Source organism: Somniosus microcephalus, chromosome 24 (genome assembly GCF_052327205.1).
Source record: "Somniosus microcephalus isolate GS21.2 chromosome 24, FLI_Smic_1.0, whole genome shotgun sequence".
Taxonomy (NCBI): Eukaryota; Metazoa; Chordata; class Chondrichthyes; order Squaliformes; family Somniosidae; genus Somniosus; species Somniosus microcephalus.
The window spans coordinates 39,095,683-39,121,903 of record NC_141010.1 but is presented as its reverse complement, the minus strand read 5'-3'; the positions used below and the strand labels follow the sequence as shown (position 1 = coordinate 39,121,903).

General features: G+C 47.3%; 1 protein-coding gene across 1 annotated transcript; it reads right to left on the bottom strand.

Annotated features, from left to right (window-relative positions):
* Positions 1-1,770: 1,770 nt before the first annotated feature.
* LOC147101249 (gasdermin-A-like) lies at positions 1,771-25,937 on the bottom strand. The gene is made up of 9 exons (XM_085966538.1): positions 25,727-25,937; positions 22,219-22,411; positions 20,903-21,056; positions 13,285-13,393; positions 12,031-12,093; positions 10,325-10,455; positions 9,101-9,275; positions 3,817-3,890; positions 1,771-2,691 (listed from the first exon to the last, which is right to left on the bottom strand). Exons 1-9 carry the CDS (start codon positions 25,935-25,937, stop codon positions 2,473-2,475), a joined length of 1,329 nt encoding a protein of 442 aa, XP_085822664.1. The 3' UTR covers positions 1,771-2,472.
* Positions 25,938-26,221: the final 284 nt, after the last annotated feature.

The window sequence follows — 26,221 nt, the reverse complement described above, 5'->3', positions numbered from 1 at the left end:
GAATAAATGGGTCTTTTTCCAAGTGGCAGGCAGTGACTAGTGGGGTACCGCAGGGATCGGCTCTAGGACCCCAGTTATTCACAATATATATCAATGATCTAGACGAGGGAACTATATGTAATATTTCCAAGTTTGCAGACGACACAAAGCTGGGTGGGCGTGTGTGCTGTGAGGAGGATGCAGAGAAACTCCAGTATGATTTGGATAGGTTGGGTGATTGGGCAGATGCATGGCAGATGCAGTATAATGTGGATAAATGCGAGGTTATCCACTTTGGTGGCAAAAACAGGAAGGCAGATTATTATCTGAACGGCAATAGATTGGGAAAAGGGGAAGTGCAACGAGACCTGGGTGTCCTTGTGCACCAGTCACTGAAGGTAAGCATGCAGGTGCAGCAGGTGGTTAAGAAGGCAAATGGTATGTTGGCCTTCATAGCGAGAGGATTTGAGTACAGGAGCAAGGATGTCTTGCTGCAGTTGTACAGGGCCTTGGCGAGACCACACCTTGAGTATTGTGCAGTTTTGGTCGCCTTACCTGAGAAAGGATGTTCTTGCCATGGAGGGAGTGCAGCGAAGAATCACCAGAATGATACCTGGGATGGCAGGAATGATGTATGAAGAGAGGTTGGGTCGATTGGGCTTGTATTCGCTAGAGTTTAGAAGAATGAGAGGTGATCTCATTGAAACTTATAAAATTCTAACAGGACTAGACAGACTAGATGCAGGAAGGATATTCCCGATGGCGGGGGAGTCCAGAACCAGGGGTCACAGTCTAAGGATAAGGGGTAAGCCATTTAGGACAGAGATGAGGAGGAATTTCTTCACCCAGAGAGTGGTGAACCTGCGGAATTCTCTACCACAGAAGACAGTTGAGGCCAATTCATTAAATATATTCAAGAAGGAGTTAGATATATTTCTTAAGGCTAAGGGGTTCAAGGGATATGGGGAGAAAGCAGGGACAGGGTACTGAATTTGGATGACCATGATCGCATTGAATGGCGGAGCAGGCTCGAGGGGCCGAATGGCCTACTCCTGCTCCTATCTTCTATGTTTCTATGTACAACTGGAACACAGAACATAGCGGCAAATTTACAAAACTAATTATTCATCGTCCCGTATTCTGTGTGTGAGCCCAGAAAGTCGCGGGTTCAATCCTCAATCGCTACTGAGTTAGTTGATACCAATAGGCTCAGCATTTAGCCCTACAACTGGCCCAGTGCCCCCGTGCTAGAGAAGGGGAAAGCGGCCGGCGTTCTAGGTTTCGATCGCTATCCAGCAACTCCTGCTTCATTGTGCATCTACGTGTATATCAGCTCAGGGCAGGGTCAGACTCGGCGATATCCTCCACTGTCAGATAACCCGCTGACACTTGTGAAGAATCAGGGTAAGTTAACGAAGGACACCTGATGCCTGTGGAATTGTACTCCAGGTGTAGTTGTCATCTTCAGGAGAGGAGCAACAGTGAAAACCGTCACCACCCATGGTGAATTTCTAGGCCAGTGAGTCTTAGGAAGTAACTTGGGATTAATAGTCATGTCATGTTCAATGTCCAATGTGCAATACCAGGATATATAGCTATAGCTGTAGAATATTACTCTACAGAAGTTATGCTAAGGCTTTACAAATCAGACCACACTTACAGTGCTGTGTTCTGTTTTGGTAACCGTGTTACACATACACATGCATTGGAAGGACGAAGTGCCCTTCAAGGTGGGGAATTATTTTTTTCCGACTGTCATTGTTTTGATAAATACAAAACTACACAAAATGCAATAGTTACTAACATTTTAAAACAAATTTAGGAAAACTATAAAGCCAGCAATAAAATAGCTTCACATTTGTGGGTCATAACATGCAAGTTGATGTGTGAGTTACATACAAATCAGGATTATGTAGCGGAAATTATTCTGATGTTCAAATGAATTTCTTGGAAAATGAATCTGGAACTTCTGTACCCAGAGAGTGGTGAGAATGTGGAACTCGCCACCACAAGGGGTAGTTGAGGCGAATAGTGAGTTATTTGATTATTTGATCTCAGATTTTGATTTTAAAAGTTTAAGGGGAGGCTGGATAAGCATATCAGGCAGACGGGAATAGAGGGTTACGCTGATCAAGTTAGATGAGGAAAGACGAGAGGAGGCTCGGGTGCAGCATAAATGCCAGCATGGAATGGTTGGGCCGAATGGCCTGTTTCTGTGCTGTCTATTCCATGTAATTCTATGCTGATGGACCCGTTCGCCTTTTTCAGATTGTTTTACCGTTTTGTACCTTTCTGAACATTGGTAAAGGAATTTGGCCATTTATAATCTTGCCTCGGTACGGATAAAATGAAAAGAGACACTCAGATTATAACTTCAAAGCAAGTCAGGAAAGTAGAATCAATGGACATAAATGCACGCGGATCTTCTCTGAGCTCTGCAATAGTAACAAAGACAAGATGAATCAGCACGCTGAGTCTGCTGGATTCACTCTGTCAATGACTGCTCAATGCATCCAGACAGTACAAAGCGACGGACAGTTCACACAGACTCGTTTCTTTCTTCTTTTCAACATCTTCTCTCTCCAGCTGAATTCCGATTTCATTCAGAATCTCTGCAGTTATTCCAAACACACTCTCCGTCAAACCGCTGGTATCCACTTTCAGAACCTGGCCCACTTGGCTACCCTCTAGATGATCGATGATGCTGGTGACCTTCAGAAACAACAACAGGTAAATGAAAGGATTTTATTTTTTAAGTTCCACCAGCAGATTTACAGGTTGGTCCAGCACTTGAGACACCATTGCAGCTATGAAGGGTGCAACCAAGTACTTTTATTGCATGTATGGGCTAAGCTGAGCATTGAACCTACCCACAGCCAGACACCAATTGGGGAGGGGGGGTGCGGTTTTAACCCTACTTTTACACCCTGGCTTTTACCTGTCTGAAAGCCACCATGATCGCAACATCTGCACTTTTAACCTGCTCTCTGGAGCGGGCAGCAAGGACACACGCCCAGAGCCAACGGTGTCCTTCTTTACATATGTATGCTGCGGCCCGATGACATCATTGAGACCCGACTGTAATTTTAACTCAGGCCTGAGCGGGGAATCCACCTGGAGTTAGAATCGGGGCCTAAAAGCGGATCCAATCTTAGTGCCAGCGATGGCTGCTGTTGCTACTTGCTGCCATTTTCATTCCGCACTCGGAGCCACGAGAAACTCCACCCCATACCCCCACCCAGCTTAGAAGGCACTCTTGCTGTCAGAGGCAACCCAGTACAGTAATCGGGAGACTCATTCTCCACATTTATAAAACTTTCTGAGCTGCTGAATTTAGTTTGCCTGGATATCAATCCTACATATCAACTGTTTTCAACTTAGTTCACTCCCAGGTATTCATTTATTCCCAATTTAATTCACTACATTATCCTTATTTCCATTTGAATTAATTCCCAGGTATCCAGGATTCCAACTAATCTCAATTTAATTAATTGTTGAGTATATATTACTCCCATTTAATGCATTTCCAGGTATCAGTTATTCCTTTTAAAATTTATTTCCAATATCCATTACTCCCAATTTCATTCTCAGGTATCCATTTTCACCATTTGAATTCACGTTCAGTTATCCTTACTTTTGATATAATTAATCCCCAGATTTCCATTATTCATTCCCAGGTATCCATTTTAATTTACTCTCAGGTATTCATTATTTTCAATTTCATTAATTCCCAGGTGTCCAATATTTCCAGTTTAGTTCACTCCCTGGTACTCTTTATTCCAAATGTAATTATTTGCCTCTTTCCTTTCCCTTTCATGGTGTTAGCTCACTGCTTACCATGTCAAGTTGCTGAGGTAGAATCTCCATCTTCAAACTCTGAACTAACAATCGCACCGTCGCAGGTGGCAAATCTGAAAAAGGAAAAAGTTAACGTTTGCAAAGATCCTAGAGTAAGAACAACCCGAGCTCCTGCTGCTTCCTCTTAGACTTTCCACAAGGTGCGCTGATGACCTTTGCATCCTGTGGTAAACCACTGTTATAACCTGTCTGTGTCTGTATGTGTATTCCACTAGGTACAGGTCTGGACATGCCTCGGCTGACTCCTCCCACTATTCCAGGTATATAAGTGACTACCTCCCAGTCCCTTAGTATTCTGGACGGGTCGACCACTCGAGACAAGACCTTCATTCTTTAGTTAATAAAAGCCTGATTGTTACTCGCTTAACCTCAGTCTTTTGAGTAATTGATGGCACATCAATTTTATTAACTAAATTTTTTATAATGGAGAAGATCCTCACACCAGCATGCCTGGACCTGGACAGTCGGGAAGCGGACGCTTCCACCAAGTTTGCTCACTGGCTCACGTGCTTCGAGACATTCCTGACTGCCTCCACTGCAGTCGAAACGGATGCGGACAAACTGTCTGTCCTGTTCTCCAAGGTGAACCACCGAGTGTACTCGGTCATCCGGGATGCGACCTCGTACACAGCCGCCCTCCAGCTCCTCAAGACCCAGTACATGCGCCCTGTGAACGAAGTATACGCTAGGCACCTTCTGGGCAGTCGCAAGCAACAACCTGGGGAATCGACTGAGGAATACCTCCAAGCACTGTCCGTGCTTGGCCGGGCCTGTGGGTGTAAGGCGGTAACGCCCACTAAGTACACGGAGGAACTGATCCGGGATGCCTTCGTAGCGGGCCACAGGTCCAACTACACCCGACAGCGACTGCTGGAGCAGAGTGACCTCACCCTCGACAAAGCCTCCGACATCGCACTAACGCTGGACGCAGCCTTCCGGGGCATGGATGCCTACTCCTCTGCACCGTGGACGCCGCGGGGAACGACAACCTGGGACACGGTAGGACAGCCCCATAGCACCGTACCACCCCAGCCACAGCCCAACAACGGCCCAACTACCGCAGCAGTGTCCCAAAGCCAGACAGCAGTATCCCAAGGCCAGAAATGCTACTTCTGTGGCCAGGCCAAACACCCCAGAGCGCGCTGCCCGGCGAAGAATGCGACCTGCTCGGGCTGCGGGAAAAAGGGACACTACGCCAGCGTCTGCAAGGCCAAAACCACCCCGAACGCCAGCAGTGCCGCGTGTGGGCCGTGCGAGCCGCCATCTTGGGCCCCCAACAGCGCCGCGTGTGGGCTGTGCGGGCCGCCATCTTGGGCCTCCCCAGCCATGTGCGAACCACCGCAGCAGCAGCCATCTTGGACAACTCCAGCCACATGGGAATCATGGACGCCGCCATCTTGGACACCAGCCGGGACGCAGCAGATCGCCAACCCCCCCCCATCTGATACTCGCGGCGACACACCGACCCCTATGCTGGCCTCTGTGACGCTGGACCAAACGAGACCGCACCAGCTAGCTCGGTCCAAAATGGACGTTAAGGTAAATGGCCATGCAATAAACTGCCTTTTTGACTCCGGGAGCACAGAGAGCTTCATCCACCCCGACACGGTGCGGCGTTGCTCTCTCCCAGTCCTGCCTGCGCACCAGCGGATTTCTATGGCCTCCGAGTCCCAGTCAGCGGACATTGGCGGCTACTGCGTGCTGACACTAGTAGTAGACGGGACTGTGTTCAATAATTTTAAACTCCTGGTCCTGCCCGACCTCTGCGCTGCCGTTCTACTGGGGTTGGATTTCCAGTGCCACCTCAAAAGCGTTACGATGGCGTACGGTGGCCCCCTCCCCCCACTCACAGTCCGCAGCCAGCAGCCTCCAAATTGCCCGCCGCGCACCAGATGCAACCGCTCCACACTCAGAGTCCCACCCCCCCCACTGTTTGCTAACCTCACCCCCGACTGTAAGCCCATCGCCACAAAGAGCAGGCGATACAGTGCCGGGGACAGGGTTTTCATCAAAACCGAAGTGGAACGGCTCCTGAAGGAGGGGATTATTGAGGGCAGCTCCAGCCCCTGGCGAGCCCAGGTTGTAGTCGTTAAGACCGGCGAGAAACAACGCCTGGTCATCGACTACAGCCAAACAATAAACCGCTACACCCTGCTGGACGCCTACCCACTCCCCCGCATAGCTGACATGGTCAACCAGATCGCGCAGTACCGCGTCTTTTCGACCATTGACCTGAAATCAGCGTACCACCAGCTCCCCATCAGCCCTGAAGACCGCCAGTATACTGCTTTTGAGGCAAACGGCCGCCTCTATCACTTCCTTAGGGTTCCCTTCGGCGTTACTAACGGGGTCTCCGTCTTCCAAAGGGAGATGGACCGGATGGTCGATCAAAACGAGCTGCAGGCCACTTTCCCTTACCTAGACAATGTGACCATCTGCGGCCATGACTTGCAGGACCATGACGCAAACCTCGAGAAATTCCTCCGCACCGCCCAACTCCTGAACCTGACATATAACAAGGAGAAGTGCATATTCCGCACAGACCGCCTCGCCATCCTTGGCTGTGTTGTGGAACACAGGGTCATCGGTCCCGACCCGGACCGGATGCGTCCCCTTATGGAACTCCCACTGCCCCACTGCCTAAAAGCTCTGAAGAGGTGCCTAGGGTTTTTTTCCTACTACGCTCAGTGGGTCCCCTACTATGCAGACAAAGCCCGTCCGCTGATCAAGTCCACCTCTTTTCCCATGACGGCAGAGGCCCGCTTAGCCTTCCACCGTATCAAGGAAGACATTGCCAAAGCCACCATGCACGCAGTGGACGAATCCATCCCCTTCCAGGTGGAAAGCGATGCGTCCGACTTCGCTCTGGCCGCCACCCTTAATCAGGCGGGGAGACCTGTGGCATTCTTCTCACGAACCCTCCAGGGCCCGGAGACCAGACACTCCGCGGTCGAGAAGGAGGCCCAGGCTATCGTGGAGGCTGTGCGTCATTGGAGGCACTACCTGGCCGGAAAACGATTTACCCTGCTCACTGACCAGCGTTCAGTTGCTTTTATGTTCAACAACAAGCAGAGGGGCAAAATCAAAAATGACAAGATCTTGAGGTGGAGAATCGAACTTTCCACCTACAATTACGAGATCTTGTACCGGCCTGGGAAGCTCAATGAACCCCCAGATGCCCTATCACGTGGCACCTGCGCCAGCGCGCAGATCGATAAGCTGAGGGCCCTCCACAATGACCTCTGCCACCCGGGGGTCACCAGGTTCTTCCACTTCATCAAGGCCCGCAACCTGCCTTACTCCATCGAGGAGGTCAGGACCATGACCAAGAACTGCCAAGTCTGCGCTGAGTGCAAACCGCACTTTTATAGACCAGACAGAGCCCACCTGATAAAAGCCACTCGCCCTTTCGAACGCCTGAGCGTCGATTTCAAAGGGCCTCTCCCCTCCTCCGACCGCAATGTGTACTTCCTCAACATCATTGACGAGTACTCCCGGTTCCCGTTCGCTATCCCCTGCCCGGACATGACCAGTGCCACGGTCATTAAATCTCTGAACAGCCTCTTCACCCTGTTCGGTTTCCCCAGCTATATCCATAGCGACCGGGGCTCATCGTTTATGAGCGACGAACTCTGCCAGTACCTGCTCGCTAGGGGTATAGCCACAAGCAGGACCACCAGTTACAACCCCCGGGGGAACGGACAGGTGGAAAGAGAGAATGCAACAGTTTGGAAGGCCGCCCTACTAGCCTTAAAGTCTAGGGGCCTTCCGACCTCCCGCTGGCAGGAGGTGCTCCCCGATGCGCTCCACTCGATTCGGTCACTGCTCTGCACTGCCACCAATGCCACCCCTCACGAGAAAATGTTTGTCTTCCCAAGGAAGTCCACATCGGGGACATCGTTACCGCCATGGCTGACGTCCCCAGGGCCGGTACTACTGAGAAGACACGTGAGGGCCAATAAAATGGACCCCCTGGTCGAGAGGGTCGACCTCCTCCACGCCAACCCCCCAGTACGCTTACATTGCGTACCCGGACGGGCGGGAGGACACAGTCTCCATACGAGACCTCGCACCCTCGGGGACCGCTGTAACCCACTACCCATTACCACCCCCCCCCACGACCCGATATCCAACCCCAGCAGCCGGCTCGCCTTGGACCGTCACCCACGAGGACTACACTCCAGGGCCCCAGCCTACACGGGACGCGATGCCGGAAGCTCCACCACCCCTGCCGTCGCCACGTCAATCACAGCGGCAGACAAGACCTCCGGAGAGACTCCAATACACGAACTTTTAAATACACTTCACCCCGCCGGACTCATTTTTAAACAAGGGGTGAATGTGGTAAACCACTGTTATAACCTGTCTGTGTCTGTATGTGTATTCCACTAGGTACAGGTCTGGACATGCCTCGGCTGACTCCTCCCACTATTCCAGGTATATAAGTGACTACCTCCCAGTCCCTTAGTATTCTGGACGGGTCGACCACTCGAGACAAGACCTTCATTCTTTAGTTAATAAAAGCCTGATTGTTACTCGCTCAACCTCAGTCTTTTGAGTAACTGATGGCGCATCACATCCTAAGTAGGTCTCCACCTGCTTTTAGCAGGAGCTTCGTCGAGGGCCTGAATCAACGCCATTACTAATACGGCAGTCAGGAGCACAACGGCTTTTCAAATTTCAACCCCTTGCCCAACCCTTTCCTGCCCAGTGGGGGTGTGGGTGGTGGCGGTGTCACGGTGTTACTATCAAGGCCATAGTTTCTATAAGTCAAAGGGTTTTTAAATTCATTCTCGGGATGTGCGCGTTGCTGGCAAGGCCACCATTTAATGCCCATCCTGGAGCCTTGTGAGTACACCATGATGTTGGGCTGGTAGTGGTTTCATGCAGCTGTGTGGCTTACTGGCTACTTCAAAGGACAGTTAAGGGTCAACCACGTTGGTGTGTGACTGGAGTCACATATAGGTCACACCAGGTAAGGACGGCAGATTTCCTTCCCTAAAGGACATTAGTGAACGCCAATTTAACAGCTTCCAATTTCCTTTTCAAACTCAATTTGCCATGGCGGAATTTGAGCTCATGTTCTCTGGAATATTAGTCCAGGCTTCTAGTCCAGTAACGTAATCATTACACTACCGTATGCTACAACCTTTCTCCCTTTGTAGAAGGCTGAGCCCTTTTGTACTTATTCTAGGATAGTTCAATGTAGGAAGGGTTGGATGTTGGTTTGTTGGTCCATGAAGGTTCAGATTTGGCTCCCTACCTTCCAATGCTGCAATGAGAAGACAGACTGCTTTAAGAAGATTGTTCTCCGCTGCGTTCTTCAATTGATCCTCACCCAAGATTCCTAGCAGATTCTCTGCACATTCTTTACTGTTTTTATCCAACTTATTCAAATCTGAGAGTTTATATTCAATTCCAGCGCAAGCATCACAGAGCTGAGAAACAAAAGAGCAGAAGTGAAAAGGCATGATTAATACCACAACATCTCGCTGTTTTCGTGAAACTAACGGCGGAGTGGTGTAAATCATTCAGCAACTTGTGGCAATTCACAGTTCACGGGGCATCTCTTCCTCGCCACATGTTGCTGGCCAATTTGCACATTAACAACGGAGAGTGTCGTTCAGACACCATTAATTTTTCAACAAATTCTGCCCCATTGTTGCAACAGTGTAGACGGCAGATTACTCTGCTCCTAACCCCTGGTATCTAATGTTGACCTGCCGCTAACCCTTCCCTTGGGTGTACTCGATGCCAACTACGGGTGTCCAAAATGGAAAGGTTGGCTGATCTCTCCCAGCTTCTAATAAAACTCGTAACATTTAGATTTGTTTCATATAACTGACAAATCATCCCCATTCTAGGAGAGCTGGACAATGGTTTGGACAATGTGAGGGAGCTGACTTCACTAATGCAATTGAAAAGAGAAGCTTCATGGTGACGTTCACTGCCTAGGCTTCATGGCCATTCTGCATATGTTAGCCTAGACAACAATATTAGCAACCTAAATAACAACAGACAACGCTGGAAAAACTCAGCAGGCCAGGCAGCATCCGTGGAGAGAGAAACAGAGTTAACGTTTCAGGTCGATGACCTTTCGTCAGAACTGGAAAACGTTAACTCCGTTTCTCTCTCCACAGATGCTGCCCTGCCCTGCTGAGTTTTTCCAGCGTTTTCTGTTGTTATTTCGGATTTCCAGCATCCGCAGTATTTTGCTATGCTATAATATTAGCAAACTATTTGAGGGACATCGCAACCAAACCCAATCCTATCCTCACCCAACTTCCCCACACATATGCTTTCCACATGGAGCAACTAGATAGTGATCAGAAGCATCTCCTAACCTCCTCCCTAACCCAGGGACACACGGGACAATTGCACCACCAATTGAAATCAGCTGACTCAGCAAAGACAAGTGATCAAACCAGGGACCAATCCGTCTTTGGCGACATTTCCTTTCAGTATTTAAAACAAAATCTCATCTTACCATGTCACTGAGAACTGAATGAAGTACAGAGTCTTCAATAATCTGACACGTGAGGTCCAGGAGTCGACGCTTCAAAACAGTTTCCAGACACTTAAATTCACGGCAGATTTCAAAGCCTTCCTCTCCTTTAACTGAAAGAAATAAAATTCAAGAAAACGTGGTGAGTTAGAAGCAGTGAGGTTCTGGGGAAGTTTTACCAATGTTGTGTGGATTTTTCTTTTACCCTGGCAGGATGGCGTTAGCGTTGACTGCACCGGCCATCAGACAATAGTACAAAAGCAAAATACTGCGGAGGCTGGAAATCTGAAATAAAAACAGAAAATGCTGGAAACACTCAGCAGGTCAGGCAGCATCTGTGGAGAGAGAAAACAGAGTTAATGTTTCAGGTTCTGACGAAAGTTCATCGACCTGAAACATTAACTCTGTTTCTCTCCCCACAGATGCTGCCTGACCTGCTGAGTATTTCCACGATTTTCTGTTTTTAATATCAGACAATAGATCGCTGTGATGTGTAGAAAATTCAAATGGAAATTTTTCAAAGAGGAGGAATTCCAAAGCAAGTGGTCATGTTTTGAAAGATCAGCAAATGGATCTCTATCCTCAGGAGCAGAAACAGTGAGAGACACACACACACACACACACACACACTTTTCAGCAGGGACAATCAGAGAATGATCAGAAGCAGGAGCTGGGGTTGATTCTTCCCTTCACCAGCCCTGGTTGACGTCCCTCCAACGCCACCATTCCAAATCTACTCTTTGAAATAAACTGTTCACAGGGCTCCTGAATGAAAATTATTGCAGTTTTCATTCTAGTGTCAGCTGTGGCTCAGAGGGTATCACACTGGCCTCTGGGTCATGAAGGTTGTGGGTTCAAGTCCCACTCCAGAGACTTGTAGCACATAAAGCTAGGCTGACACTCCCAGTGCAGTGCTGAGGGAGTGCTGCACTGTCAGAGGTGCCGTCTTTCAGATGAGGCGTTAAACCGAGGCCCCGTCTACTCTCTCCAGAGGATGTAAAAGATCCCATGGCACTATTTCGAAGAAGAGCAGGGAGTTATCCCCAGTGTCCTGGCCAATATTTATCCCTCAACCAACATAACAAAAACAGATTATCGGCTCATTTTCACATTGCTTTTGTGGGGCCTTGCTGTGCGCAAATTGGCTGCCGTGTTTCCCACATTGCAACAGTGACTCCGCTTCAAAAAGTACTTAATTGGTTGTAAAGCGCTTTGAGACATCCGGTGGTCGTGAAAGGTGCTATATAAATGCAAGTCTTTCTTTTAGTTAAGAGGAGATTTGATAGAGGTGTTCAAATTTATGAGGGATTTTGATAGAGTAAATAAGGAGAAACTGTTCCCAGTGGCAGGAGGGTCAGTAACCAGAGGACACAGAGTTAAGGTAGTCACTGTTGTAATGTGGGAAATGCAGCAGCCAATTTGCACACAGCAAGGTCCCACAAACAGCAATGTGATAATGAACAGATAATGCTTTTTTTTAGTGATGTTGATTGAGGGATAAATATTGGCCGGACACCAGGGAGAACTCCCCTGCTCTTCTTCAAAATAATGCCATGGGATCTTTTACGTTCTATCCCTCATTACTATAAGGCAAGCTTAATCTTTCAACTTTTTTTCTATTTCTACTTCTTCCAGAAATATGGTCTATCCTTGTAATAATTTCCAACTGGCTACACCAGGGACTGTACCTTCTGTACTGTCAAGGCACAACAAAGACTTTGATAGGCTCTTCTTCTTTGGCATTGTGAGGCCTGAAAAGGAAAGGAGAAAGAGTCATTAAGTTAAAGGAAAACTGGAAGCCTACGAGAGCTGCTAGCAACAAATTTCAAATATTTTATTGTTTTGTGCATATGAAAGTATTTACTCGATGGAGAGGCAGGTTCAATGAAGGTGTTAAATGTACGGTTTGGTGATTGACCTGCTTCTGAAGTTCTTCCACTTTGCAGATAATGCAGAAGGCAAGAAATGTGAAGACAGAGTCTGTCCCTTTACCTAGATGAAATTGAGCTATGCAGTCCCAGTGGGTTCCAGATTCAATCCTTGGCTTGTGCTGAGTTAGCACATTATGTCTGGAACAAAAGTAGGGGCACTACAGTTGATCCTGAACTAGGAAGAGAGAAAAAAATTCAGCCAGGGTTCCCACTCCTGAATACTGTCCACTGACTGCTGCACGTATGTGAATCTTGAGTGAGGACATGGAGCTTGGCTATGATGCCCCCTATAGTAAACTACTCACCAATACTCACGATCTAGATTCACACATGAAAAATGGCAACTTGGGTGAGCTACAAAGCCCAAGTCCATGTAACACTTTAATATCTGGAAATTCTTCTGCTGACACTTCTCACACACCTGGAAAGGATATGAGAAAAAGCCTCTTGTTTATAGATGATCGCCCTCTCACCCTTGCTCTCCAAGCTCTCCTAGCTACAGCGTTTCTCACCTGTTTCTATTTTGTCCATCCTAGGGCCATTGCTACTTTTCTCTTGTTCTCCTTGTCCTAGACATTCATCTAACTGCCTACAAGTTTACTGTGTTGAAATCAATACTCACCACATCATCTCTCGCTCTAATACTTTCCCGGTGAGGGAATTCCTTCCCTTCCTTGATTTTTCCTTTCTCCTATAATTGTCAGGCTTTTAAAACCCAAGCGTAGTGTTGCCTAGTCACTATTTCCTGATTTACGCAGTTTTCCAGTCTTATTCTTTTCTGCCATGGCCATTCACCATAGTTCCTCAATAAAAAAGAAGTCACTTCAGTGAAAGTAAGACCAAATCAGAAGGTCTCGTCAGCCAGGGACTTCAAGCTTCGAGCTGCCATTTACTGAGCAGCACTGATGGAGGCCTTGTACAGGGTTACCTGCCCAGCCCTTTACATGGGAATGTGTCTGGCATGGGGAACATCAGGGAAGGGTAAAACATTTAAATTCCACAATCACTTACAGAGCGTGTCGTCTTCTGTAATAGTGAGGTCCCACACTTTGTAGGCAAGGACCACTCCTTTAGAAACATCTAGTGTCCTTTCTGTCAAAATAGTGTATTCTGCACCTGCCTAAAAAAGACACTCATTAGAGATGAAATACACATGAAACTTGGAGTAGTGGAGATTTGCATCCCTCATAAACTAAGAGAGGACGAATCAATGAGTTAAATTGTTCTGTGAACCCAAGGATTTGCCTAACTACCTTGAATTTCCTTGTTTTTTTTAATAGATCTCCTATACTAGACTCCTCTCAGTAACCTTGTAATGTTAATCAGGACCAGGGTGGTCTCCTGAACTAGTTTCGATCACCTAAAGGGGGTCAGAGCAGAATTTTCTGGATTTCCCCCAAGTAGGCTTGGGTTTTAATCTGGTTTATCGCCTCTCCCAGGAGATGACATGGCTTCAGGTGAGGTGGGTAGTAACTGTATTGTTTTCAAATTCCTCCCTGGCCTCATCCTGCCCTTTCTCTGTAACCTCCACCAGCCCTACCAACCATCCGAGATCTCTTCACTCCTCCAATTCTGGCCTGCTGCATATCCCCGATTTTAATCGCTCCAACATTAGCGGCTGTGCCGTCAGCTGCCTAGGTCCTAAGCTCTGGAATTCTCTCCCGATACCTCTCTTCCTCTCTAAATCTGTCCTCCTTTAAGACACTCCTTAAAACCTACCTCTTCGACCAAGCTTTTGGCCACTTTTTTAAAATTCGTTTATGGGATCAGGGCATTGCTGGCAATACCAGCATTTATTGGGTGAACAGCCAGTTGTCGTGGTGCATATAGGCACCAACGATGTAGGTAAAAAGCAGGATGAGGTCCTAAAAGCAGAATATAGGGAGTTAGGAGGTAAATTAAAAAACAGGACCTCAAAGGTAGTAATCTCAGGATTGCTACCAGTGCCACGTGCTAGTCAGAGTAGAAATAGAAGGATACTTCAGATGAATACGTGGCTAGAGGAATGGTGCCAGGGGGAGGGATTCAAGTTCCTGGGACATTGGAACCGCTTCTGGGGGAGGTGGGACCAGTTCAAACCGGACGGTCTGCACCTGGGCAGGGCTGGAACCGATGTCCTAGGGGGTTTGTTTGCTAGTGCTGTGGGGGAGGGTTTAAACTAAAATGGAAGGGGGTTGGGAACCTGAGCAGGGAGACAGAGGAAAGGGAAACAAGGATAAAAGCAAAAGATAGGAAGGAGAAAAACAAAAGTGGCAGTCAGAGAAATCAATGGTTTAAATCAAACATGGCCACAGTAAATAATAATTCTAATAGCTCTAAGAGCATTAAAAAAACAAGCCTGAAGGCTTTGGCCTAGAAATTCACTTGGGCGCGGGCAGCTCGCTCGCGCCCAAAAGTTAGCGCTGGGCGGGGAGGCATTAGCGCACGCCGTATATTCATCTTCTGCGCCCCAATTCGGAAGCGGGCGCTATACCAGGGTGTGCCCGCCTCCGTTTGGGGCGCTGCAACTGAAGGTCGGCGCGCTAGTTGCCGCAGCGCCACCCGATGCGGTGCGGCATGCTGCGGTACTGCAGGCCTCCTCCTTTTCTTAAGGGGGAGGTGCCTGCAACGGCCGGAGCCCCAATCGCGAGTGCCGGCAAAAGAGCCCGGCACAACGGAGAAGTGCCGGGCTCCACGGAAACCAGCCGGCAATGCCGTGGGGGGGGGGGTGGAGGAGGCCGGAGAAGGAGGTGCGGGCAGGCGGCCGCCGAAAAAGCGGCCGGCCGCACCTTCCGCTTTAAAGCGCCCCACTATGGCAGCAGGACGGCCCCGTTTTCTGGTCGCTGTTTGCGCCCGCTTCGGAGGAGGCGGCCGCAAATAAATATGGGGATCGGCGTGGTTTCGGGGCGTTACGGGCCACCGCGCACACCGATGACGTCATTGGTCCCGGCGCAGCGCTAACGGCTACCGCCGCCAATACCGCTGCACTCAATTTCCGCGCTACCACCCCGCCGGCGCAAAAGACCTCTTTAGGCGCTAAGTGGGCGCAAGGCCCACTGAATTTCTAGGCCTTTGTGTCTTAATGCGAGGAGCATTTGTAATAATGTGGATGAATTGGCTGCGCAAATAGAGGTAAACGAATATGATTTGGTTGGGATTACGGAAACGTGGCTCAAGGCTGGCCAAGACTGGGAACTCAACATCCAGGGGTATTCGATATTCAGGAAAGATAGGCAAAAAGGAAAGGGAGGTGGGGTAGCATTACTGGTTAAAGAAGGGATTAACACAATTGTAATGAAGGATATTAGCTCTGATGATGTGGAATCTGTATGGGTAGAATTGAGAAATACTAAGGGGAAAAAAACATTAGTGGGAGTGGTATATAGACTTCCAAACAGTAAGGCGGAGGTTGGGGATGGCATTAAAAGGGAAATTAAAGAAGCGTGCAATAAGGGCACAGCAGTCATCATGGGTGACTTTAATCTACATATAGATTGGGCTAACCAAATTGGCAACAATACTGGGGAGGAGGAATTCCTGGAGTTTTTACGGGATGGTTTCCTGGACCAATATGTCGAGGAATCAACCAGATATCAGGCCATCTTAGACTGGGTATTATGTAACGAGAAAGGATTAATTAGCAATCTTGTTGTACGAGGCCCCTTGGGTCGGAGCGATCATAATATGATCGAATTCTTCATTAAGATGGAGAATGAAGTCGTTGACTCAGAAACAAGGGTCCTCAATTTAAATAAAGAAAACTACGATGGTCTGAGGAGCGAGTTGGGTAGGATTGATTGGGGAATGGCACTCAAAGGGGTGACGGTGGATAGGCAATGGCAAACATTCAAAGACCGAATGGATGAACTACAGAAGTTGTTCATCCCAGTTTGGCATAAAAATAAAACAAAAAAGGTGACTCAACCGTGGATAACAAGGGAAATTAGGGATAGCATAAGATCCAAGGAGAGGACATACAAATTGGCCAGAAAAAGCAATAATCCTGAGGATTGGGATCAGTTCAGGATTCAACAAAGGAGGACAAAGGGATTAATTAAGAAAGGGAAAATAGAATATGAGAGTAAGCTTGCAGGGAACATAAAAACTGACTGTAAAAGCTTTTATAGATATGTGAAGAGAAAAAGATTGGTGAAGTCAAGCGTAGGTCCCTTGCAGTCAGAATCGGGGGAATTTATAATGGGGAAGCAAAGAAATGGCAGACCAACTAAATACATATTTTGGTTCTGTCTTCACAAAGGAGGACACAAATAACCTCCCAGAAATACCGGGGAACATAGGGTCTGATGAAAAGGTGGAACTGAAAGAAATCAGTATTTGTAGGGAAATGGTTTTAGGAAAATTGATGGAACTGAAGGCCGATAAATCCCCAGGGCCTGATAATCTACATCCCAGGGTACTTAAGGAAGTGGCCCTAGAAATAGTAGATGCATTGCTGGTCATCTTCCAGAACTCGATAGACTCTGGAACAGTACCCATGGATTGGAGGGTAGCTAATGTTACCCCACTATTCAAAAAAGGTGGCAGAGAAAAAGCGGGGAATTATAGACCGGTAAGCCTGACATCGGTAGTGGGGAAAATGCTGGAGTCCATTATAAAAGATGTAATAGCAGAGCACTTGGAAAGCAGTGACAGGATCGGACAAAGTCAACATGGATTTACAAAAGGTAAATCATGCTTGACTAATCTACTGGAATTTTTTGAGGATGTAACTGGTAAAATAGATAAGGGAGAACCAGTGGATGTGGTGTATTTGGACTTTCAGAAGGCTTTCGATAAGGTCCCGCATAAGAGATTAGCGTGCAAAATTAAGGCACATGGGATTGGGAGCAAGGTATTGACTTGGATAGAGAACTGGTTGGCGGACAGAAAGCAAAGAGTTGGAATAAACGGGTCGTTTTCCAAGTCACAGGCAGTGACTAGTGGGGTACCGCAAGGATCGGTCCTAGGACCCCAGCTGTTCACAATATATATTAATGATCTGGACGAGGGAATTGGATGTAATATCTCCAAATTTGCAGACGACACAAAGCTGGGTGGGAGGGTATGCTGCGAGGAGGGTGTCATGAAACTCCAGTACGATTTGGACAGGTTGGGTGATTGGGCAGAAACATGGCAAATGCACTATAATGTGGATAAATGTGAGGTTATCCACTTTGGTGGCAAAAACAGGAAGGCACATTATTATTTGAATGGCAATAGATTGGGAGAAGGGGAATTGCAGAGAGGCCTGGGTGTTCTTGTGCACCAGTCGCTGAAGGTAAGCATGCAGGTGCAGCAGGCGGTTAAGAAGGCAAATGGTATGTTGGCCTTCGTAGCAAGAGGGTTCGAGTACAGGAACAAGGATGTCTTGCTACAGTTGTACAGGGCCTTGGTGAGACCGCACCTTGAGTATTGTGTGCAGTTTTGGTCGCCTTATCTGAGGAAGGACGTTCTTGCCATGGAAGGAGTGCAGCGAAGATTCACCAGGCTGATACCTGGGATGGCAGGAATGACGTATGAGGAGAGATTGTGTCGATTGGGCTTATACTCACTGGAGTTTAGAAGATTGAGAGGGGATCTCATCGAAACCTATAAAATTCTGTCAGGCCTAGACAGACTAGATGCTGGAAGGATGTTCCCGATGGTCGGGGAGTCCAGAACCAGGGGTCATAATCGAAGGATAAGGGTTAGGACATTTAGGACTGAAATGAGGAGGAATTTCTTCACCCAGAGTGGTGAACCTGTGGAATTCTCTGCCACAGAGGGCGGTGGAGGCCAGTTCATTAAATATATTCAAGAAGGAGTTGGATATATTTCTTAAAGCTAAAGGGATCAAGGGATATGGGGAGAAGGCAGGGACAGGGTACTGAATTTGGATGATCAGCCATGATCTCATTGAATGGCGGAGCAGGCTCGAAGGGCCGAATGGCCTACTCCTGCTCCTATCTTCTATGTTTCTATGTTTGCCCATCCCTAGTTGCCCATGAGAAGGCGGTGGTGAGCCGCCTTCTTGAACTGCTGCAGTCCGTGTGGTGATGGTACTCCCACAGCGCTGTTAGGTAGGGAGTTCCAGGATTTTGACCCAGCGACGATGAAGGATCAGCGATATACTTCTAAGTCAGGATGGTGTGTGACTTGGAGGGGAACTTGGAGCTTGTGGTGTTCCCATGCACCTGCTGCCCTTGGCCTTCTCGGTGGAAGAAGTCGCGGGTTTGGGAGGTGCTGCCGAAGAAGCCTTGGCGAGTTGCTGCAGTGCATCTTGTAGATGGTACGCACTGCAGCCACGGTACGCCGGTGGTGGAGGGAGTGAATGTTTAAGGTGGTGGATGGAGTGCCGATGAAGCGGGCTGCTTTGTCCTGGATGGTGTCGAGCTTCTTGAGTGTTGTTGGAGCTACACTCATCCAGGCAAGTGGAGAGTATTCTATCACACTCCTTACTTGTGCCTTGTAGATGGTGGAAAGGCTTTGGGGAGTCAGGAGGCGAGACACTCGCCACAGAATACCTAGCCTCTGACCTGCTCTTGTTGCCACAGTATTTATGTGGTTGGTCCAGTTAAGTTTCTGGTCCTAATATCTCCTTATGTACTTCTGTGAAGTGTTTGGAGACATTTTACTACATTAAAGGTGCTATATAAATGCAAGTTGTTGTATTGTGATGAATAAGGCATCTGTGTGGGTCAGGCTGGATGGACCAGTAGATCATTTTATGTCTGAAATTTTTATTTAAAAAAAATCTATTTTCTCTAACCTTGGATCCAATTTTTCCTTTCATTAAACTATGGGGGGAATTTTTCAGGGGGTCAGTGGGCGCATTCGGTGGCGGGTCGGGTGGGAAAATCTTTTTTTTCTGACAGCGGGCCGGAAACCCACCGTCAACCCATCACCACACGACTTTCCCAAATGTCGGGTCTGTCAGGGCTGAACAGACCCAACATGCAGTGGCGGGGGAGGCAATTCAGGTTACTATGACCTTGTTAACAGTCCATTAAAAAGTTTTTTTAGCTCATCTTGCCATTTTACGAGGTCTTTCTCAGGGTCCACGCTGCTCGGGGATCACGTTAGGTAAGTAGGTCGGGTATTGTATGACCATGGAATCATCTCATTACCTGACAGCTGCAAATGTGCTATAAAAGCTCCCATCTCACAGCTGTTCACTTTCCAAGCTCAGAAGCTGTTGCTTACTGCATTTGGAAGACAGATTGAGCTTTATGCAGGTTGCAAGTGTTTGGAGCAAACTCTCTATCCAGTGTCACCTCATTGGAACAACCTCTCTCACCATTGACAGATCGCTTCTGTCATCTCAAGTTCACCTGCCATCTATTCCATCAGCATCGGTGCACTTGAAGCTATCTCACCTTGGTCCTCAGAATCCCACCACGATCAGCCCCAACACCAGCAGCACCAGGCACACCAGCAGCACCAACAACACCACCAACCTTCTCCGCAACCAACTGATGCTGCACAGGACAGAGGGCATCAGCACCCGACAACATTGCTACCCAGGAGGCCAGGGATGGCCTCACAATGGCCAGATTTACTTCACTTGACGCTGTACACCCTGGCTGCCACATGATGCACCAGGTTGGCACCACCCATACCAACACCATAAAGCATCCCTACAATGCCCAAGCCATTCCTTTCACACTCATCGCCATTGCAGGGGGTACCGTTATGTCTCACCATTCACTGCAACTCACTAAGCCTCCTCCAAAGGTGCACACAAATCTGTCCAAGAACGCAAAATGTTGAAAATAAAGGTTTCAATGTTTAACAGCACATTACCAGAAACTTTACATAAACATTGGCTAAAACACCCAAGTGCCTACCCTTGTGCGTTGTTAGTTGATATGATTGGACATGGATGAGGGTGAGTGTGAGGGGTGGTTAGTGAGATGGGGAAGTGATATTGTAGATAGAGAGGGATGGCTGGAGGTGCAAGGTAAGTTGGTGTGAGTAAGGATGTGCAGGAGTAGGGTAGGGAAGGCAGAGTGATGGGGATGTGATGAGTGGCATAGCAGGATGAGGTTGAGTGTGGCTTGGCAGTAACATTTCGTGATCTACTGAGATCATTGAAAGATTTGTGCCACTGCAGCCTGGTCCTCCTGATGACATTGCTGCTTGTGTCCTCCTGTGCAACGTGCAACCAGGCTGCGTTGGTGTCCTGGGGAGGTCTCTTCCGCCCATTGGAAGGGAAGAGAACCTCCCTGCATGCTGTAAGCATATGAAGGGAGTCATGGGAGAGCCTGGGTGCAGCTGTGTTCCTCTGTGCAGTGCTTGTCAGTGTTTGCAGCACCCCTCAATGCTGTAGAACACTGACAGTACAACTGTCAAAATAAATTTGTGCATGGTCCCTTTAAGGGAACCGGCTGATGACGTGTCAGCAAATGACGTCATCAGACCCGCTTCCTTCAATTGGGCCAGGAAACGTGCTGGGCAGGTTTAACAAGCCCAATCAACGTGAAATCATTCTACACAGCGGGCTGGAGCCAGCAGTGGGGTCGGGACCCGTCACCGACATCATCCGCCATGGACCTGCCGAGGTAGGGGAAATCGCGGCCTTCGTTACAGAGAAACCACAGCAGTCCTGGAAAGAAATTACTGTCTTGGTGTCATTATTCATTGCGGGCCCAAGAGTTGCAGGCACTCCTACCTTGGAGACGTAAGGTAATGTGACGTACAATTCTGACCCTCCTTTGTTAACATTCTTCAGTGTGATGGGATCTACAGCCATTAATGTTTCGGTTACTACGCAGAGATCTCCTGAGTAATTATTTTTAATGAGCTCCCAAGAGCGTCCAACTTTTCTGAAAGAGAACGAGAATCGTAAACAAGTGGAATTTTACAACATTCAATCTACAAATATACCAAAACTCCTGGCACCCAAACCCAGGTGACAACTCTACAATTGGAGGACACCACTATCATCACCAGCTGATTCCAGGTACACCTGGAGATTGTTACACCCATTGAACCTAGTACCTATTTGATGAATGACAAGAAAATCATGAAGAGGTTAGATAGAGTAAATAAAGAGAAACTGGTTTCAATGGCTGAAGGGTCGATAACCAGATGACACAGATTTAAGGCGATTGGCAAAAGAATCAGAGGCGACATGAGGAAAAACTTTTTTATGCAACGAGTGGTTAGGATTTGGAATCCGCTGCCTGATAGGATGGTGGGTACAGTTTCAATAGTAGTCTTCAAAAGGGAATTGGAGAAATACTTGAAGGAGAAAAAATTGCAGGGATACGGGGAAAGAGCGGGGGAGTGGGACTAACTGGACTGCTCTTCGAAAGAGCCGGCACAGACTCGATGGGCTAAATGGCCTCCTTCTGTGCTGCACTATTCTATGATTCTATGAATATTAAGAATACAACTTACTACGAGAAGTTGCACTGCTTCCCCAACCCTTGGAAAAAAAAATCTTTTAAAGAGTTCCATAAAGCTCATTTTAATTCCCATAAACCTTGTTTAGCTATATATATATTTTTAAAACTACTGAAATGTTCTCTGTTGACAAAGTACTAACCCTAGCTGTGGGGAAGGGTGGGGGGTGGTGGAAGGAGGAAGTTTAGTTAATGCTCCGGCCCTCACGAGTGTGGGGTAGGGTTGATGGACCAGCTGGTCTTTGCCCGTCCGTCAATTGTGTTCATATTACAGTAACAATTGGCCATTTTTAAAGCAACATGACCAAAAATGACCACTATAGGCAAATCCTCACTGACGTAATAAAACTCACTACACACTTGGTTTGAGTATAAAGCAAGGCTTTAATCAACTTGTTTCAGAACATGGAGGTCTAGTTGTACTTCACTAGTTCCTTGTCTTACAAAATGTCCCTGGCAAGCTGGGGCCAACGCCCGAGTATTTATACTCCTTGGACAGCGCCACCAGCTGGCCGTCCAGTGTTATTTCATCAGTAGTTTCTCGATGATGAGATTTATGACACTCATTATTGTACTTTACCGTTTTTTCAGGCTTTCAGTTAGATCTGAGATATTGACGGAAACTTGTTTTGTTCCTTGCAGTTGAATGGTTTGGCACACGGCTTTCATAGATGCAACTTTTGCTGCTAGTGGCTCGACCTTGAACTTTCCCTTCCCTTTGACCGAGCCATCCACTGTCTCCGAGAAATGGAAGGACATGTCGTTCTGCTGAACTGTATGAAAATAAATGTTTATTAAAATGTAACACATGTGGCTACGATTTTCCCATTGGTAGTCATTTTTGAATGTGTTTTATTCAATAATAGCCAGGTGAAATCTCTTTCCCACTGGTACCGATAGTGATGATAATGACTTGCTACCAGTGGTGGCACCACAGTGCGAAGTAACAGAGAGAAGGGGAGAGGCACAAGGAGAAGGGAGAGAGGAAAGGAAGAAACATCCAGCTTTGCAACCTTGTGCAAATTCCAAGCCAAAAAAGGGGGGCAAAATGGGGCAGGGAGCAGCTTTGTGGTTGTGCTATTTTGGTTGCTAGTGATGACAATTCATTGTACTCTTTATTGAGTTTATATAACCAATGACTACTCACCTTAAGATGGAGAAATAAGAGGGACAAATCGCTGTCTATTTAAAAACACAGACTTGTGGTATTTGGTTTATATTTTAGAATTGTCTAAACAACTTGCAAACAATCAGACTGCCCAGTCTAAAACTGAGCAGGTGTCAGTGCCTGCTTGTAGCCTGTTTGGTGCCCACAACTCACCTCTTCCATTCAAATGAGGCCCAATGCCTAACTGAGCTGGGCCTCAGGATGGTGCGGAGCAGTTGCAAATCATTTTGGGCCCAAGTTGAATTTCTCCCCCATAGATTTTCACATAAGCACCGTTTTACCTAAAAATAACAACAGAAAACGCTGGAAAAACTCAGCAGGCCAGGCAACATCCGTGGAGAGATAAACAGAGTCGACGTTTCGGGTTGAAACCCTTCTACAGAACTGAGAAAAAAAGGCAGGAAATGAAAAGATTAAAAGGCAGTTTGGGGGCTGGGAAATGGGGGAGGGGATGAAAAAAGAGACATTAAGAGATATTCAAGGTGAGACGAGATGGTAATCGGACAGGTAAAGAGACAAACAATGGCTCTAGATGAAGTGTGAAATGCGCTGGCAGAGTGAGAGACAGCTGCCATGTGGGAGAGAGAGAGAAAAAGGAAAAGGCACAAACCAAAAGTGTGGATAAAAAATATAAAAATGTAATAGGGGCCGAGGTTATGATCTGAAATTGTTGAACTCAATATTGAGTCCGGAAGGCTGTAAAGTGCCTAATCGGAAGATGAGGTGCTGTTCCTCGAGTTTATGGTGAGCTTCCATGGAACAATGCAAGAGGCCGCAGACGGTGAGATCCAAGTGGGAATGGAGCGGTGAATTAAAATGACAGGCGACCAGAAGCTCGGGGTCACCCTTACGGACTGAACCGTTTTATCTAAATTGATGCTGTCATACTTCACTCCACTGACAAAAAAAAGCAATGTTTGGTCACCTCCCAGCTCATTCATGAGCAAAAACTGTGATGTTGATGGGAGAGGCCTAGGACTGGCTCTGCTTTTGATTTGACCTCTTTCTATCCCCCCACCCCCTTCCATGCCTCTCCACTCTATAATTTCACCCCCCTCCATGGCTCCATCCAGTTCTTATCCATAGCAATGTAACTCCGAGCGATAGCTGTGGGATATAAAGGTTCAGAGCACAGGTTCAGAGGGAAAGTGCGAGGTTATACACTTTGGCAGGAAAAATAAAAAAGCAAATTATTATTTAAATGGAGAGAGATTACAAAATGCTACAGTTCAGAGGGACCTGGGGGTCCTTGTGTGTGAAACACAAAAAGTTAGCATGCAGGTACAGCAAGTAATCAAAAAGGCAAATGGAATGTTGGCCTTTATTTCAAAGGGATTGGAGTATAAAAGCAGGGAAGTCCTGCTACAACTGTACAGGGTATTGGTGAGACCACACCTTGAGTACTGCGTACAGTTTTGGTCTCCTTATTTAAGGAAGGATATACTTGCATTGGAGGTAGTTGAGGGACGATTTACTAGGTTAATTCCAGAGATGAGGGGGTTGACTTATGAGGAAAGGTTGAGCAGGCTGGGCCTATACTCATTGAAATTTAGAAGAATGAGAGGTGATCTTATTGAAACATATAGGATACTGAGGGGGCACGACAAGGTAGATGCAGAGAAGATGTTTCCTATCGTGGGGGAATCTAGAATGCGGGGGCACAGTTTTAGAATAAAGGGTCGCCCTTTTAGAACTGAGATGAGGAGGAATTTCTTCTCTCAGAGGGTTGTAAATCTGTGGAATTCTCTGCCCCAGAGAGCTGTGGAGGCTGGGTCATTAAATACATTTAAGGTGGAGATAGACAGATTTTTGCAAGATAAGGGAGTGAAGGGTTATGGGGAGCAGGTGGGAGCGTGGTTTTGATCAGCCTTGATCTTATTGAATGGCGGAGCAGGCTCGAGGGGCCAAGTGGCCTATTCCTGCTCCTATTTCTTATGTTCTTAAATTCACTTTATGACAGACTTTTTAAAGTCTCTCCCATAATTTTGATCATCCTTTCTGCAGATATCAATAATAATAAAACACGCGCTGAGACTCTGCAAGATCTTATGTTAGGATTTACAAGAATGCTCCCGATTAACTTAGAGGTAAAAGCACCCCATGATGGACTTTGGAACCACAGACACAAGAACGTCCGGGGTCCACACGTGGCCTTTGTCTAGTTAGGTGGTCTCAGTTGAGGCATCAATTGGGGTTTTCCAATTACTCCAAATGCCAAAGGGGGTAAAAATCAAATGTCAGATAAGGGAAGATCAGGCACAGCCGTGATGTTCAAATAAAAGAAAGAAAGATTTGCATTTATATAGCGCTTTTCACGACCTCAGGGTGTCCTAAAGCGCTTTACAACCAAGGAAGCACTTTTGTAGCAGAGTTACTGTTGTAATGTAAGAATGTACACACAGAATGTGTCCATAAACAGCAATGAGATAACGACCAGATACATTTTTTTTAGTGATCTTGGTTATGGGATAAATATTGGCCAAGTCACCTGGGAAAACTCCCCAGCTCTTTGAAATCGTGCCATGGGATCTTTTATGTTCACCTGAGAGGGCAGACAGGGCCTCGGTTTAACGTCTCACCCGCAAGACGGCACCTCTGACATTGCAGCACTCCCTCGGTACTGCACTGGAGTGTCAGCCTGGATTGTGTGCTGAACTCCCTGGAGTGGGACTTCAACTCACAACATTCTGACTCACTATCTGGCCTCGCGACTGAAGACTGGCCATTTGGGCAAGGTACCAGAGTGACTGGCAAAACAGTCGTCCAACAAGTGTCAACACCTCCAGGGAAGTTAGTGAAAAAAAAAAGAGAACTCGGCAGAATGGACAAAGCGCTCGATTTAGCCCTCTGCTTTCCTGTTTTGTTGAGGACCCTGACAATATTGTTCAATGAGCACACACTTGGACAGGAGGAAACTCACCTGGCGCCAAACTGTCTTCACCAACCAGTATCTGTTTCAATTGGAACTCAGTGGAGCAATATTTTGGCTTTCTCCAGAATGGGCCGCCCGTTCTCCTGCAAACCAGGCACAAAGGCTTAAACTTCTCCGAGTCGTACATACTGGTTGCTGGGATCAGTTCACCTCCAGAATCGATTTGCTTAATAAAGTGCTGAGCTGCTTTTTTAAACATCCTAAAATAAGGAAAAATATATACATTCAATTAGATGTCACCAGACAACACATCTACATCCTGTGTCGTGGCTGAACTTCTAATCCAATGGCTGGCTTGGTGTAACTCTCCTGATTTCCTTTCTCTCCACGTTGGCCCTGCTTGACACTTTCCCAAGTCCTGGTAGTGGAGACGGATAATTAGGTGACTTGGAAAGTTGAGGGAGCAAGAGCCCATCCATACAACAACAACTTGCATTTATACAGCATCTCTGCTGTTCCCTCTAAGCTGCGAGGCCGCGCAGT

Coding starts and splice junctions, on each gene's coding strand:
- LOC147101249 (XM_085966538.1), bottom strand. CDS start 25,937: ATGTTTAAAAAAGCAGCTCAGCACTTTATTAAGCAAATCGATTCTGGA. Junction 22,412..25,726: donor TGAAGACAGTTTGGCGCCAG/GTGAGTTTCCTC, acceptor ATTTTCATACAG/TTCAGCAGAACGACATGTCC. Junction 13,394..20,902: donor CATTACCTTACGTCTCCAAG/GTAGGAGTGCCT, acceptor TGTCTTTTTTAG/GCAGGTGCAGAATACACTAT.